Below are 16313 nucleotides of genomic sequence, written 5' to 3'. Positions count from 1 at the left end.
GCAGAAGGTGTCGACTAACTTGTTCTTACATCATTAGTCAACAATTTGAGGAGAAGGTGTCGATTAGGTTGTTCTTCCCAAATACGTTTTAGGGCAATTCATGGTGATCTCGGCCACTAGAGTCGGGACAGAACCGTTTCTTTACACAAGGAACGTTTCTATTGGCCAGGTATAGTCTCTGACATAGCCAATTGGATTCGACAGTGTGATCAGTGCGTACGGCGCAATACTTCTGCCACTACTGCCACTGGATTATTCAACATCAACTCCTTTGCGCCTATAAAATTGGTGTGTATAAACTACCTGTCTGTGGAAATGTCAAAGAGCGGTTGCGAAAATGTACTGTCATAACCGACCCTTTCACACGTTACGCACAGGCTATACCCACAAAAAAACAAATGGCTTACACTACAGCACGGGTATAATTTGATTTGATTTCGGCCACTACGGTTTTCCAGAAATAAAAGTCATAGTGACCAAAACATTCTCGCCAACGTCATTACTCGATTGTGTCGCATTGCAGGAGTAAAAAAGTACTAGGACCACTCCATACCCTCCGAAATGGAATGGCCATGTGAACGTTTTAATCAAACGCTTCTGAAAATGCATGGAACACTTCCGATTTGAGAGAAAGGCGAACTGAAAAGCAGCTGTTTCAAACCTTGTTCACGCATACAACGGCAGTTTACACGAGGCAATGGGATTTTCGCCGTACCAACTTATGTAATGTCGCCGTTTAAGATTAGGTTCTAGGGTTAAAATGCCAACACATTACTAATGAATCTCCGTCTGGGTATCTTCTGGTAAAGCTGGAGAAGAACTTATAATAGTTTCTCATTAAATTGCAGACAACACGGCGGATAGGCGTGCAGCAAAAACAAAGAATTATTATGATCGGCGAGTAAAATCACATAAACATCATTATACAACAGTTTTAAATAAAACACACCGGGACAGTGATTCGCTACTATGATAAAATTGAAATTCTGACACGTTTACCTACCTACCTGCCAAGGGTCAACAACTTTTCGATCGTAGATATATTTGAAATATAATTTCCCTTTTAAAGCCATTGTTTGGTTGTCCGCTTAGCGCAGTGGTTAGCGCTCTCGCTTCTCACCAAGCCGGCCCGGGTTCGAATCCAAGCCTAGGCGCATGTGAGTTTGGTTAGTGGTCACCAAGCCGGACAAGTGGGTTTTCTCCGGTTTCCACCACACCACAAGATCACACTCTCGCGCAACATCGTGCCAACGAGAGTGACTTAGTATCATAGCTTTCTTCACAATCGTTGTAAAATATATATCGTTTAAACTAAAGCCATTATATACGTATCAGCAATGGGAATTAAAAAGATAGAATACATGTTTTGAAACAAAAAATGTAACGAACTTAACTGAAAGCATAAGATGCGTAAAAAAGATAAAAAAGTAACATGGAAAATTTAACCCTCAACAGATTTGAACACGCAACCTTTTGCATTACATCCCTAAAGCATCATGAGTCCTACATAAGAAAGCACTGTTTTCATCAGTTTAATACGTAGCTATATCATGTATGGTCAGTCACTCGGAAAAGGTAACTCCTAATTGGATCAATTTACCAATTAAGGAATATGACCTGATGGTTTGCTAAATTTAGATAAAGTTTTTAAAAAGATTTGGCGGATATTCTAACAGTATATGGGTAATTGCTAAAAAGTATTGAGTTCTACTCAAATTGTTTTATGCGTGACAGATGACTTTATTTATCACACATTAATCTTTGTAATAAAATATAGATTTACATTTAAATATAAATCAGAATTTAAAAGGAACAAAAACAACCTTTCAATTTCCATTAAACTCTAGATCTTAAAAATGTACTTAGTTGGGTAAAATGTAAAGTATTTTCGTAATATTGTGGCCATGTCAGTTTTATTAACTTCCTACACAAATAAATCTCTGCGTTTGTATATATAGTCTTTTGTGTGTTATGTATTCACAAGTGTTCTGAGTGTAATATTTCCGCTTGTATGGGAAATATCCCATTCATTACGACACTCTTGAAAGTTACATGAATGCATTTTCAAACTTGCGGTTAAATTGTAAACAAAGAAATATGTTCCGCATTTGGGTAAAACGTTGGATTATTCGACTTATTGAATTCATACGACAAGCTTTAAATGTATAAGCGAAGGCTTCTTAAAAAATGGATATGCATTATAGTGAGAATACACGTTTTGTTGGAAGGACAAAGTATATTACAGAATTAAACAATGCTTGGTCTAATAACAAAGTATTTGGAATATACGGACTTAAAGCGGTAGGGAAATCAAGCTACTTAAAACGTTTCATGGAGTTTAAACGAGATGTGGCTCATTGGTTAGATTTAGCAGCCGTACAAAATGAATGTTCTTTGTACATATCAGTCTGCTCGTCTTTTGATGAGAGACCGGACGAAAGTGCAATTGATTGCAACAATAATGCTTGGATAGTACATATTCTTGAAATAGTACATGAAATTCCAAGTGAAGTTATCATAGTGTTTGACAATGCTGAAGATATTATAGAAGGTAATTTCAACACGGCATTTATGCAGCTATGCTCCGCACTGATAGATCAATGTGAAGCCAAAATATTCATAACATCTACAACAAAGGTTATATTTCCAAAACACAGTAACATTTATTTTACACAAGAAATGCTTCCCTTAACACCAGTGGAATCAAAATCTCTATTATTAGTAGCTGCACCGGATGTTGATTTGGATTCATACGATGATGCTATAGTGGAATTGAGTGAGGGGTTACCACTTCTAATACTTATGATTGCATCTGAACTAGAGGCAGATGGAGGGCATATAACACCAGCTGAAATGGTGGAATTGTTGCTTGAATGCCGTCTACAAACCATCAGCAATAGTCATGTGCACCCGAGAGTTGGTAAGATGAAGCCTGTATGAAAACATTGTATATATCTAAGGCCCCGTTACATATCGTTATCAATGTTTAAGACTGGTTTTGTAATGCGTATGCATAATCACTGGAGCGATTTATGTATTATTTAAATTCAATGCTAGATTTGGTAAGTTGATACTTATGTCTGTTAAGTTGATACTTCTAGAATGACCTTTTAACATTACTGTATGCAAAAATTTTGACATCAAACTAAAGAATCATGGATTGTGTTTCAGATGTTTTATACCGATGTTTCATTCTACGGCTGAACGAAGTACACAGAGAGAATCTGGTGACTTTAGACTTCATCCCGGGATCGTTTACATCGCGCCACGTGACATTTCTTCTGGGTATATGGGCTAACGATATTTTGACTATTTAAATATGTGATAATATAATTTTTGTAACCATAACATACAATCATCTTTTATTACTATATTGACAACTACTGGACAAGCCCAGAAACCAAGCTACTAACAAGGACTCTGTAGTAGTTATATATGTGTTAAGTTCATGATATAATTGTGTTTATTCTTTCTTTGTTATGACGCTATTATCAGGGCAAAATGCTTAAAAACATAATTGATTAAACATTGTAGATACATAACGTATTTTTTAATTGACCTTTTAATTAGAGCTTGGAATATCTATTACATTATAATGTAAATATGTTATTCAAGATGTCGGCTCAGAGGCCATGGCCAAACAGTTTGCAATAAAGCCGATACGCGAGCGACATATGCTGCGCCATGAGTCGGATTCCCATAGGTTCAACATACAAGGAGTACTACGAGAGGTCATAAGAGCTAACTTTGTGATCAAGAATTTGGCAGGTCATTAAGTTGATATACTTTTCAATTTTAAATGTTGTTATTTAGTAATATAATGCTATCTGTTCATTAGTAATTAATAATGGTGTGCCTACTTCATAATGAGTAAATATGATTGTTTTAAATATGTAATGTATAGTGCTTTATGTTTCATTCATTTCATGGTTGCTTTTTTAAAGAGGTCAAATCAAGATACAGTCGCTTATTCTGTGGAGTTATGAAAGACATTGCTGATAAGATGGGCACATCAGAATACACGAAAGCTTTAGCAGAATTTTCAGTGGAACAACCAAACCTTCGAAAGCTGTTGCTTGAGGTTCACGATACTAAACAAGACAATTATCATTTTTTTATAGAAATAGCTTCATCTTGTACGGAGCTCATCGAGAAGTATATGGCAGGTAATGACAAGAAAATTGATATTATGTTTTGAAATAATAACGAGTTTAGATAGAGACATTCTACTTTAACAGATAACTATGTGTTTCCTAAATGAAGAGTCAACCTTTGATTTGTCCTTTGAAATATGAAACGTTGTGTTTACCTCGATCTACATACATGTTTCACATCTGAATATATAAAGCTAACTTATTGGTAGGCAAACAAATATTACATATATAGAGGTATTTTTCACAGACCAGGGCGATGCATTTTATGGAGGCTGTCTGGAACTAGCAGAAAGATACGGAAAAAACAACGATAAAGCCTCCGTGTATATTGCCGTCGGAAGTATCGAAACTCTTACGAAAGTTTGTACACGTTTAAAGTCATATCTTTATATCATGTATTTAGTGGTTATTTTCTAATATCATTGTTTAATGTGTAATTATCGCTAAAGGTGTATTTTGCGTTGGAAATCATACAAAATGTATAGCACTCAGACTCGCAGAAATAAGCAGTATTTATAATGAAATATAATTATCGTCATTACAAAGCTACAGGTTATATTTCGAGTAATTAAGTTGTGTTCCAGAGTGCAAGCTCGTGATTCAATATGTTTTAGGGACAATTCAAAGCTGGAGAGAAAAACTACTTAAAAGCGTTAGATATACTCAAAAGGAATGAAGACAGACATCAAATGGCCGTTGTGTACAAGAAATTGGGATGGAACGCCTACAAACAAGGATTTTGTTCTCGAGCTGTGGAGTAAGAGATTAATAACTATACGGTCCTAATCATGAATTCTAATTTAATTTCAATGCCTTGAATTGTCACAATACGTCTGCAGAGATTTTGAAGTTACATAATAGCTTTTGTATTCAACCCACAATCAATAATCGTTTTTTGTCAGTCAAATGGAAGCTCATTGAATATGCGTCAGTAAATGTTTAAGAGTTGAACGACAGCTTGTTTGTTTCAATAATCGAAATTCGATTCAGAATGGCTTGTTTGTTAAGTAAAATCGCACTGAATATAATTTTAAAGTTTACTGTTTCCAGCCAATTTATATCAAAGTTTTTTTCTGAAAATTTTGTGCCTGATTAATAAATTGCGTATAAACAATAACTAACTTCTTCTTTTATCAATATTTAGGTTTTCTCAGAAGTCGCTTAGTATTTACCAGCTTGGTAGAGATGAATACGAGCTCATTACTTTGGAAAATCTTAGCATCATGGCGCTAGCATGGACTGTTTTAGGTTTGTTGAAAACCCAATATAGCACAGTTGATAAAGTAAATCTATCATTTCCTTATATTTTCTTTCACGGTACGGTATACAAATTTGTTTTCTTTAATTTGATTTGTTTTTCAGGCGAGTTTGACTTAGCAGAGAAATACCACAATTTTTGCCTTAACCGACGCAAACGACGATTCGGTGAAGTAAGTTCCGCAGTGGGGAAATGCCTAAACAATTTTGGAGATCTGTTCGAGAATAAGGGAAATCACCCGAAAGCTTACGAATTATACAAGAAAGGGCTTGACATGAAACGCATGTGCAAAACTGAGACAATATCCATTGCGGATTCTCTCAGTAATGTTGCAAAATGTTTAATAAATATGGGGAACTATGAAGATGCACATAGACACTTAGAGGATGCCTTTCACATGCTTAATAAGGAAAAGATACCAATGCTTGACGGCTTGTCGTTGGTCCATCACACAAAAGGCAAAGTATATGCGAAGGAAAATAGACTGAAAGAGGCTCAAAAAGCTTTCTCTGAATCTGTTAGCATTTCGCGAATGTCAGAACTCAAAGGTGTTGTCTATATGGAACGATTGATAGATCTTGCACGATTACAACAGCGAAACAAACAGTTCAAAGCTTGCATAGGCACTCTAACAGAAGCATTGAGTTATCAAGGGGAAATAACTCAATCTAAAGAGCATTCATTTGATATCATCCGTTGCTTTAAATGCTTGAGCGAGATTTATAAAGAAAGAAACGATAAGGTTCAGCATGTTCAAACATTATATGCCATGGAGAAGGAGTGCTTTCGATTAGAACGAGTATGTAAAAACTTTGGAAACAAACTTTGGACTGAAGAGGTTCAAAGAGAGTTGGACAACACCCAAACAGAATTGCAAAGGCTTCATATTAGTGATAAAACCTACTAGATTTGATTAATGTATGAATGAATTCTTCAAAATATTCGTTTGTTGATGTGTGTGAGATTGTTGAGATATTAACAGTCTTGTACTTAAAAAAGCTTACCTTATTGCTATTTGGCGTGTTTAAGGTATCATATGTGTTGAAGATTTTGTTTGATCTCTCAATTTAAATATCTGAATATAAGTAGATTTAACACAAAAACGCAATCACGTTTGTTTTCTAAATGTTAAGCCGGATTCTAATGATGCTTTTTACCGGAGTCGTATTACTTGGATAATCTGTCATATCAATCACAAAAGGTCCATTTGTTATAAGTTGATCTCATTAATAAGCGTTTTAATTAACATACACCCTAGTAAGATAATCAACATTCCAGGGTAGGGGTTCCTTAAGAAAACAGGGTTAACTATGTGATTTATTTATTTCTTTGTGGTTATTTGGTCTTTGTGTCTTATAATTCGCACTGTTAAAAACCGCATAGCAACGTACGTCCCATTTGTCGATCACTTGTCGGCTAATAAATAAATGAGCAAAAGCCTGTACTTGTTATCAATTAAAGGCAATTTCTAGTGTTCCATAAAAATGAAAGTATAAATTGATTGTTTTAGTAAGTGCCTCTGATTCTGGATTGCAATGTGTTTGAATGAAAACTGGGGAGTGTCAATATTGACACATATCATTTCGGTCGTGCAGATGTTTTTAATTGACCAGTAGTTTACGGTTCCGTTCCAAAAATTCTCGAAAAGAGCTTGCTTAATTAACGAGACATGCGGTCAGTGTTCGGATAATGTAGCGAAAGGCTTGTACCTCATTGGCAGCCTGTACCACCTGTGCCTTGATAAGCTTTGTACCCACCACCCTCGCTGCACAACAAACTAGACAACCCAGGCAGAACCCAAAACATACAAAGATCACCATTGTTGCAAATAATATGACTCATTTGTGCGCACTGAAAACTATCCAGAACAAAAGGTCCCTAGGGTCAAGGTCAATGTTACTGTTATTAAAAAAAGAAAAACGGTTGAAACTGAATACCTTTAGTTAGGGTTGATATATCTTGACCAAACTTGGTCAATAGGAAGAGTTTATGTATACCTTTCATGGGATTGCGTTTGGGGTCCCTAGGGTCAAGGTCAAGGTCACAGTTACTAAAAATAGAGAAACGGTTGAAACTGAATAACTTTAGTTAGGGATGACATATCTTGACTAAGCTTGGTCTATAGGAAGAGTGTATGAAGACCTTTCATGAGATTGCGTTTGGGGTCCCTAGGTTCAAGGTCAAGGTGACTTTTACTAAAAATAAAAAATAAACGGTTGAAACTGAATAACTTTAGTAAGGGTTGACATATCTTAACCAAACTTGGTCTATAACAAGAGTTTATGGGTACCTTTCATGGGATTGCGATTGAGGTTCCTAGGTTCAAGGTCAAGGTTACTGTAACTTCAAATATAAAAACGGTTGAAACTAAATAACTTTAGTTCGGGATGACATATCTTGACTAAACTTGGTGTATAGAAAGAAATAATAGATACCTTTCATGGGATTGCATTTAGGGTCCAAAGGGTCAAGGTCACTGTTACTAAAAATAGAAAAATGGTTCAAACTGAATATCTTTAGTTAGGGTTGACATTTCTTGACTGAACTTGGTCTATATGAAGAGTATATGGATACTTTTATGGTATTGCGTTTTGGGGTGCATAGATTCAAGGTCAAGGTCACTGTTACTAAAAATAGAAAAACAGTTGAAACTGAATAATTTTAGTCATGGTCTACATATCTTGACCAAACCAGGTATAAAGGAAAAGGTTATGGATACCTTTCATGGGATAGCGTTTGGGGTCCCTGGATTCAAGGTCAAGGTCACTGTTACTAAAAATAGAAAAATGGTTGAAACTGAATAACTTAAGTTAGGGTTGACATATCCTGACACAACTTGGTATAAAGGAAGAGTTTATGGATACCTTTCAATGGATTGCATTTGGGGTCCCTAGGTTCAAGGTCACTGTTACTAAAAATAGAAAAACAGACAAAGGCTGAAGTTCTTCTGTCAATCATTAAAAACCTGGTTTCGTCGCGGCGTTTCTTGTTTTTCTCTTATTATACACTTAATGTTACCATAATTATGGATTTCAATACATGGGTGCCATAAACTTTAACTTGGCAAAAATATATTTTCAAAAAAAAACAACATAACCTTTAACAGGCCTGATACTGAAGGAACTTCTTGACGTATGCAGTGAAAAAAAAATACTGCGCGTCATGACGTCAGTAAACATCATCGCACGCGCTTTTTGGTGAAATGAACAAAAACGCGTTTTTCTATTTATTTTTTTCACAGAAAAAATATCAATCATCAGTCTCCGTTCCGGATATAAAAATCAGACCCTCGGGCACGCTGCGTAGCTCGGCAAACCTTGTTACCTGGCATTAGAGATGCCCTCTGGTCGGATTTTTCTGTCCGGAACGGAAACACATAACATATATTATTAGTCTTTTCAAAAGCTTGTCCAACTGCGCCATGCATGGGGCAAATTACTCTACCAGTGAATAATGCACCAGTTAATTGTAACCACATCATTTTCCCCCAAATGGCGGGGACTTTGACTTTCGGTACAGCCAACCCCGGGTAAATCGGGACGAAATGCTTGTAAAATCCCGATTAAATGCCTATTTATATCTGGGTCAATCAATTTTACGATTTAAACGAATTACGACCGCCTACGATAATAACAATTTTATACAAGAAAAGGAACCGAAGTCCACGTGCGTTTGTTAGTACAGTGTGATAACGTGACCAGTAAATATACGCGTTAATGGTAAGTTGATCAGCTGCTTCTTTTTCAATCTAGGTTTATCATTCGTTTATTATAATAGCCATAAATGCTACTTACGAACAGAGTGTCACTGGAAACATGTAAACAATACTTAAGTGATAATATTAACTGGCTCTTGACAAATATTTCCGCTACTCATTCAAACTAGTGATGGTAATGAATGAGAATTATTCAAACAATTGTGATGAGCCTTCTCATTTGAAGATTTTCATCAGCAAGACATATAAGTTTTATGAAAACACCTTGATATGTTTTGTTTGTATGGTCAATAACTATTTTTTTTGCTTGACACCGATACTTTTGCAATAACCTTTTTCCCTAAAAGGGGGTGAGGAAAAAAGTCAAACTTTCAGTAAGGAAAAGAATGCTCTCATCTTTGTATGAAATACCTTTTGTTTGAATTTTGCACATTGAGTTCATAATCTGTTTGGCCAGTCTCAACTTGCACACCTACTAAAATTAGAATAAACGACATTATTAAGATAAAAATATCTTTAAAACGTTCAAAACGCATTATAAAAAACAACTTAAAACGTTCACAAATTTAGGTACACAGCTTATTGTAATTGGAAAAACAACTAAGAACAAAAAAGGTATCGAGATGTTTTTTTATTATATTATTTTTATTATATACTCATTGGAATGAATTACCTGAAACTATGCACTAAGAAAAACAAACGGTTGAGACTATATTGCATATATTATAAGAACAATTGATGTCATGTATTTAAGGTGGACTCTTTAAGGCAAAAATTTGTCGCCAACCAGTACCCTTTATTATTTTCACACGCTTTGGAGTGCTATGGATATAACTGAGAAGCGATTTCTGTCGTAAACGATACTAAAACAAACAAATTTAAACATGTTTAAACCCTTCGTTGCCCTGAATAAAGACTAATAATGTTGCGTTTTACCGACCATTCCGTTTCTTACACGTACGAGTTAAGTTTCTAATAGCTGTTGTAGGAAGCTTTCAAGTGTACTATCGTTATCGCTTATAACGACTTCAAATGCGTCTAGTGTGCGTAATTAAGCCTACTGCTATATAAATACATATGCTTTGGTCACGAACACATACAGGAAAGACACTGTTACACAATGATGATCATTTTAGTGTGTTTAATAGGGTTTTGCTGTGCGCAAAGTCAATCATTAAATAAACGGACAGAGCCTTCTTGCTATACAAGCAACCGGTTTGAGTACGAGTTTGGGGTGCTGGAAAAACTCGAAAGCTTACAGAGGGACAAAAACGAACTGCTTGCCAACGTCAAATCTCTTACAGCTCTCGTTGACCAGCTGGCCAGAAAAACTGATGGTAAGTTCAATTTTATATTGATAATGCATCGATTTATTTGACAGCGTTAACGAGTTCGTTTCCAGTAATAAAACCATGTGTTATTATAGTTTGTACTTTTGTTCTTTTACTTATGATTTTATGAAAAGTCTAAATATAATACTTATACTTTATACAGCCATTGTGTACGTTCAATAGTGTTTAGGTCACACACTTCGAACGCAATACGCACATAATTTTATGTATTTTTCAATAAGCATTGTTCTCACATTATATGTAATGATTACCAACACTATTAAATAGTTTACCATCCGATAGTGTGTTGCACAAGTAAAACGATACACGTTAAACATAAAACCGAATAACGCGATAACTGTCGGTTTAGATTTTAAAATATTTAAAGTACTAAAGACACTTATTTTCCTTCAATTTCAGAGGACAAATTGATGATACAAAACCTCACAGACACTGTTAACAGTATAAAAGGACTTAAGGATCCCGGTGGAGACACCTACATTCGCTGGGGAAGAACAGAGTGCCCAATCGATACAGACGCTGAACTTGTCTACAACGGGTTTGCTGGTGGGGCACCGCATGATAAGCATGGCAACGGTGCCAACTACCTATGTCTACCTAAGGATCCACAGTGGGGTCCGGATACGACGCCAAGCTACAAAGGTGACGTGCATGGTGCCGAGTATCAAGTTCATGGAACATTCTGGGATCATTTAAAAGACAACGACGTACCGTGTGCCGTGTGTAGGACGTCCAAAACCAATGTTCTTATGATTCCAGCCAGACAAGAATGCTACGAAGGTTGGAATAAAGAATACCATGGTTATCTTATGGCAGAACGGGATACTCATCAATCTAATAAAGAATATATTTGCATGGATGGTGAACCAGAAGCACGAATAGGGACACAAGCTAATGTAAACGGAGCACTGCTACATTTTCAGCAAGCAGTGTGTGGCTCCCTGCCATGTCTGCCTTACATTGGAGGAAGAGAACTAACATGTGTAGTTTGTACATATGAGTCATTGTAAAACTCTTATTCATGCTATATTGCTTTACTATATGATCACTAAAACATTTCGAGGAAATATTACAAACGATTTTAAAGCATCAGTATCATTAGTTTGAATATACTTACTGTGGCCTTATTGAATTCCTGTGTCGGCCTCAGTTGATAATGTATAGACAAAAAAAACATGCTTTTATATCGATCAGAAACAAATCTCAATGCTATTAATTGATGTTATGACCACTAAGCCAAACAGTAAACGGACCTATAAGAGTTTTGAATATTTTGCGTCTGTATTATTTATTTATTATTCAGATTCCTAAATCTTAAACCATAAATATTCATTTATATATTTATATAATGGATTTGATTATTTTAACATTATTTCATTGCAACTTCCGTTAAAGCTGTTTTTATCAAAGGTTGACATTTTCACAGTAAGAGCACAACGTTTCAGAACTTCCTAATTATAGACCAAAAATGCCCCTCAGTCTAAGATAAATGTTTTAAAAAATATTTTCCCTGACACACACATAAAAAGGATTTTGATGAAGTTAAATAAAGCCTTGGCCAAAAACAGTGTAATTTCTTAAACACGTGACAACATTCAGTATATTGTAATAATGCACACCACTAAGCATAACAGATATCTATTGGTTGGAAGATGTCGGAAGAATTAAATCGTTCGTTAATCCAGTGCGACTAGAGTTTTACGCCATATCAGTTTATTCAGGTAACAAGCTAACAAATTTGAACTTAGTGTTCATCGATATTTTACATATACATTTTTTATAGTTGTTTGTATTAATATTACTTGATATTTAAAAAAAGCAATAACTAACATTAACTTTAATTGAAAGATACCGCCGTATTCGTATGAATTACAGGTTAAATGTTATAAAATAGTATTGATATTGATAACTCATACAATTATGCAGATAAGTTGTTTTCCGCTATGACATCAGAAAGGTTTTGAATGAAATTCCAAATTATCGTTACTATATGTTATAACACTCTATAATATTCATTTATCAAACGCTTGGATGCCATTGATGATTTATGATATTAGCCAAATGTTGATCATGGAAACTATTCGGAGCAAAATTAATTAAAGACGTTTAGGGATCGCGAAAACGGACCGTTTTTAATTGATTTTACTGATAGTATACACAATAACAAACATAACCTTTTATATATACTATAAGCTTGATTCCACAATATTGAATAACGCATTTCAGTTTTACAACCTTTTTAAAAAAAGAGTCAGTTTTTTTCAATCTACCCAGTAAACACGAGTGTTTGTGAACATGCCGCTGCATCATCCCGTTGATGTCGGCTTATAAAAAACACACAATCATTTCTGTACTTCTACTATTTAAAGTTAATTTCACGTGTGTTTTAAAAAAAGTGACAGGATACAGCTCGTTCTATTAATTCGTCTAGCATTGCAAGATTATCTTTCCACATCCACGGCTCCAGCCTAGTTTTCCCTATTTCGAGACTGTGGATATCGTCTACTAACATTGTATCCTCCCAAATGAGCCATAACATAAGAGAGGAACAAGCATCGATTGACTTTGTTGGTGACATGCGCATATTTTTTACAATAAACAAAATATTTCCAAAGTTTTCAAAGTGTGGTGACCTATATGGGATGGTAGGTGTATGTTTCTCCTACATCACTTTCTAGATAGTACTGCGCCTTCTTCACTTTGGTGAGTACCAGAATTTTGGTGACGATTTATGTCGATTTTTCGGCCATATTTGCAAGTGGTTTAAACGAGTTAACAAGGTTTCCTAGTGTGGTGACCTATTTGGGGTGGTGGGTGCATGATTTCAGATTTTACAACAACTGCGATAAATACAGAGCACCGCATTGTTCTGAAAACCCAACGCCAAACGCGTTGACTGTGGCTCAAATTCAATTGTCTCTGAAGGAAGAGAGAATTAACACTAAAGTGCGAAGGAACTGACTTCCACAGAGCACACAGGAAATGTCATTTTAAGTGAGTGTTATTTTTGTCACATCGTAACAGCCATTCAATTGCTGCCTTTGGTTTGAAGTTGTCTTTTCCTGTTTTATAATTGTTTTAGAGATTTAGGAATATAGCCATTTTACACAAAATAAATAGATTAAGCATTTGCTAACGCGGATTTCATTCACTTAAAAATAAACTGAGATATTTGTTTGACTATCTGTATTATCATGTATTCGAGATGAGTTATCAAGTATATACGTCTGATGCCGTAATTGTGGCATAAAATGTCAAACATTTGTTGTTCACTTTTTCAGCACTTGTTAATACCATTAGAATATTTTCACAGAGCAGAGACATTTAATATGTATATGAAAAACTACAGAAAAAAGCTCAGTAGCCAAACCTTTAAACATAAACCCCGTTTAATGGCACAGAATAATTGACAAAGATATGGAACAAAACATACCAAAATAAATCACAAACAAGAAACACTGAAAAACAGCACAAAACTTAACAAACAACACACTGCACATACACTATTTAAAAACAAACTAGGTGCGTTTATCAAGATTATCAAGAGAATACCGTGCGTTGGAACGGTCAGTAAAATGTAAATTTACTAGGTGGTTAAACCAGTTTGCGTGCACAACCTCACTCTTCAATACTATTCAGCTGGTCATACAATCTCACCTGGATGCTAAGGCACAGTTTGAAGATAAAACACATTCCTTAAACATCGTCTTCGATTTGAAGTTTAATGCCATTTGTATCTTCTATAGGGGAACAAATTTGCCTTAACAGCAACTTAATTCCTTCGAAACAGGGCATTTGTCACTGACAAACAGAGAAAGGATGTTACTGTGTTTAATGGTGCAACAGGCGGAATAAATGGAGATGACGCGGACTTCGCCAAGAATGATATAGTGGGATCCACTCGCCAGAGAATAGAGTCAAACAATTACAGAGAGAAGAGGATGAAGTGGATTAGAACGCCAAGTGGCTCATGCGAAGCATGAAAAGGGGATGTTGACAAGAATAAGAATAGAAGATAAATAAGATCGATACCTCTGACATATCTAAGGAGACGAAAGAGCATCCAGAGGGTTTAAACAGTCGTAAACATTTTGGTATTGAGTGTGTCAAATTTATCTGGTGTATACGCTCCGGACGACGCTTTACGTAGGCCATTTTGATAGAGACATAACTGAATTACATTAACTACGTAGTTGACTGAAGTGACCAGCGTTGTTTCGCTACTGACCTCGTTGTTTTTCTTTCATGAAATGTAAATGATAAAAGAGCTCAAGCTGAGGACGTTAATTTGGCACTCACATATAAGCTACTGAAGATTTAGAAGATGTGGGACCAAAAAGCACACCTATAGACGATGTTTGATATACTTAATACTTTGTAGAGAAAGGCAGCGAACTGTTTCACACCCACACATAAAACATGCAGGTATGTGCGCATGCACACAAGCACGCACATACACACGGACGCACACACACTAACATAACAGCTCATTCATTCTCTCTCGCACGCACGCACACACGCACACACAAACTCACAAACGCACTTACTCGCACTCTCTGTATGTCTGTCTCTCTGTCTGTCTCTCTCTTTCTTTCTCTCTCGCTCTCTCTCTCACACACACACACACGCACGCACGCACGCTCGCACGCACGCACGCGCGCGCGCTCACACACACACCGCATTTATTTTGATTAATGTAATAATGTTATTATAATTATAACTCCAGAAAGTTTGGTTATGAAGAAAACGTTGTGATATGATGTATGTTTTTCTAGTGTCTTATTAAGAGGCTCAACTTTGCCGACCTACTTAAATAAGAATATACGAAAATCTTTAGATAAAATTATCTTTAAAACGTTTAAAACGCATTAAAAACAACTTAAAACGTCCACAAATTTAGGTACCCAGCTTATTGTAATTAAAAAATACAACTAAGTACACAAAGGTTTCGATATGTTTTTTTTATATTTCCTTATGGACCTCAAACTATGCACTGAGAAAAAAATAACGTTTGAGACTCTGCTGCATACACCATAACAATTGATGTCATTTATTTAAGGTAAGCTCTTTAAGGCAAATATTATGTCGCCAACCAGTACCCTATATTATTTTCACATGCTTTGGAGTGCTTTGAATATGATTGAGCTAAGTACGAGAAGCGATTTATTTCGTCTTAGACGGTACTAAAACACAAAATAAAAACATGTTTGAACCATTTGTTTGAAATTCAAAACTATTCCGTTTCCAACACGTACCAGTTAAGTTTATTATAGTTATTGTATGAACCTTTCAATTCTATCGTTATCGCTAATAACGGCATTCAAATGCTTCAAGCCTACTGCTATATAAATAAATCTGCATTGGTAACGAACACATACAGGAAAGACTGTGCTACACAATGATGGACATGTTAGTGTGTTTAATAGGGTTTTGCTGTGCGCAAAGTAAATTATGGAATCAAATCACAGAGCCTTCTTGCTATACAAGCAACCGGTTTGAGTACGGGTGCTGGTCAAACTCGAAAGCTTACAGAGGGACAAAAACGAACTGTTTGCTAACGTTACCTCTCATACAACTCTAGTTGACCAGCTGGCCAGAAACACTGATAATAAGTTCAATTTATATTGATAATGCATCGATTTATTTGACAGCGTTAACTAGTTCGTTAGTAGTTATAAATCTATGTGTTATTTTAGCTAAATTGTAGTTTTGTTCAACTACTTCGAGTTTTTGTGAAAACCCTAGATTCAATACTTACAATACAATTTGTACCGCCATGGTGTACGTGCAAGCATTGTTTAGGTCACTTAAAACCATGCCAAGTATGAATGTCA

General features: G+C 35.6%; 2 protein-coding genes across 5 annotated transcripts; both read left to right on the top strand.

The window, feature by feature from the left end:
• Positions 1 to 1526: 1526 nt before the first annotated feature.
• Positions 1527 to 6852, top strand: LOC128234079 (uncharacterized). Of its 4 annotated transcripts, none has more exons than XM_052948069.1 (9): positions 1527 to 1575; positions 2822 to 2920; positions 3172 to 3285; positions 3616 to 3768; positions 3945 to 4166; positions 4402 to 4514; positions 4769 to 4911; positions 5299 to 5402; positions 5517 to 6852. In XM_052948069.1, exons 1-9 carry the CDS (start codon positions 1551 to 1553, stop codon positions 6317 to 6319), a joined length of 1776 nt encoding a protein of 591 aa, XP_052804029.1. In that variant the 5' UTR covers positions 1527 to 1550; the 3' UTR covers positions 6320 to 6852. The 4 variants fall into 4 exon arrangements, with proteins under 4 accessions (XP_052804029.1, XP_052804027.1, XP_052804028.1 ...); XM_052948068.1 differs by lacking the exon at positions 1527 to 1575 and adding an exon at positions 2032 to 2551; XM_052948067.1 differs by lacking the exon at positions 1527 to 1575 and having other exon boundaries at positions 2031 to 2920; positions 4122 to 4166.
• Positions 6853 to 10156: 3304 nt separating this feature from the next.
• LOC128234084 (uncharacterized) lies at positions 10157 to 11743 on the top strand. Its single transcript, XM_052948077.1, has 2 exons — positions 10157 to 10464; positions 10879 to 11743. The coding sequence occupies exons 1-2, from the start codon at positions 10248 to 10250 to the stop codon at positions 11487 to 11489; spliced, it is 828 nt and encodes a 275-aa protein (XP_052804037.1). The 5' UTR covers positions 10157 to 10247; the 3' UTR covers positions 11490 to 11743.
• Positions 11744 to 16313: the final 4570 nt, after the last annotated feature.

This window comes from Mya arenaria, chromosome 5 (genome assembly GCF_026914265.1).
Source record: "Mya arenaria isolate MELC-2E11 chromosome 5, ASM2691426v1".
In the NCBI taxonomy this organism is placed as follows: Eukaryota; Metazoa; Mollusca; class Bivalvia; order Myida; family Myidae; genus Mya; species Mya arenaria.
The sequence above is the reverse complement of the archived record's forward strand: the minus strand, read 5'-3'. Positions and strand labels throughout refer to the sequence as shown.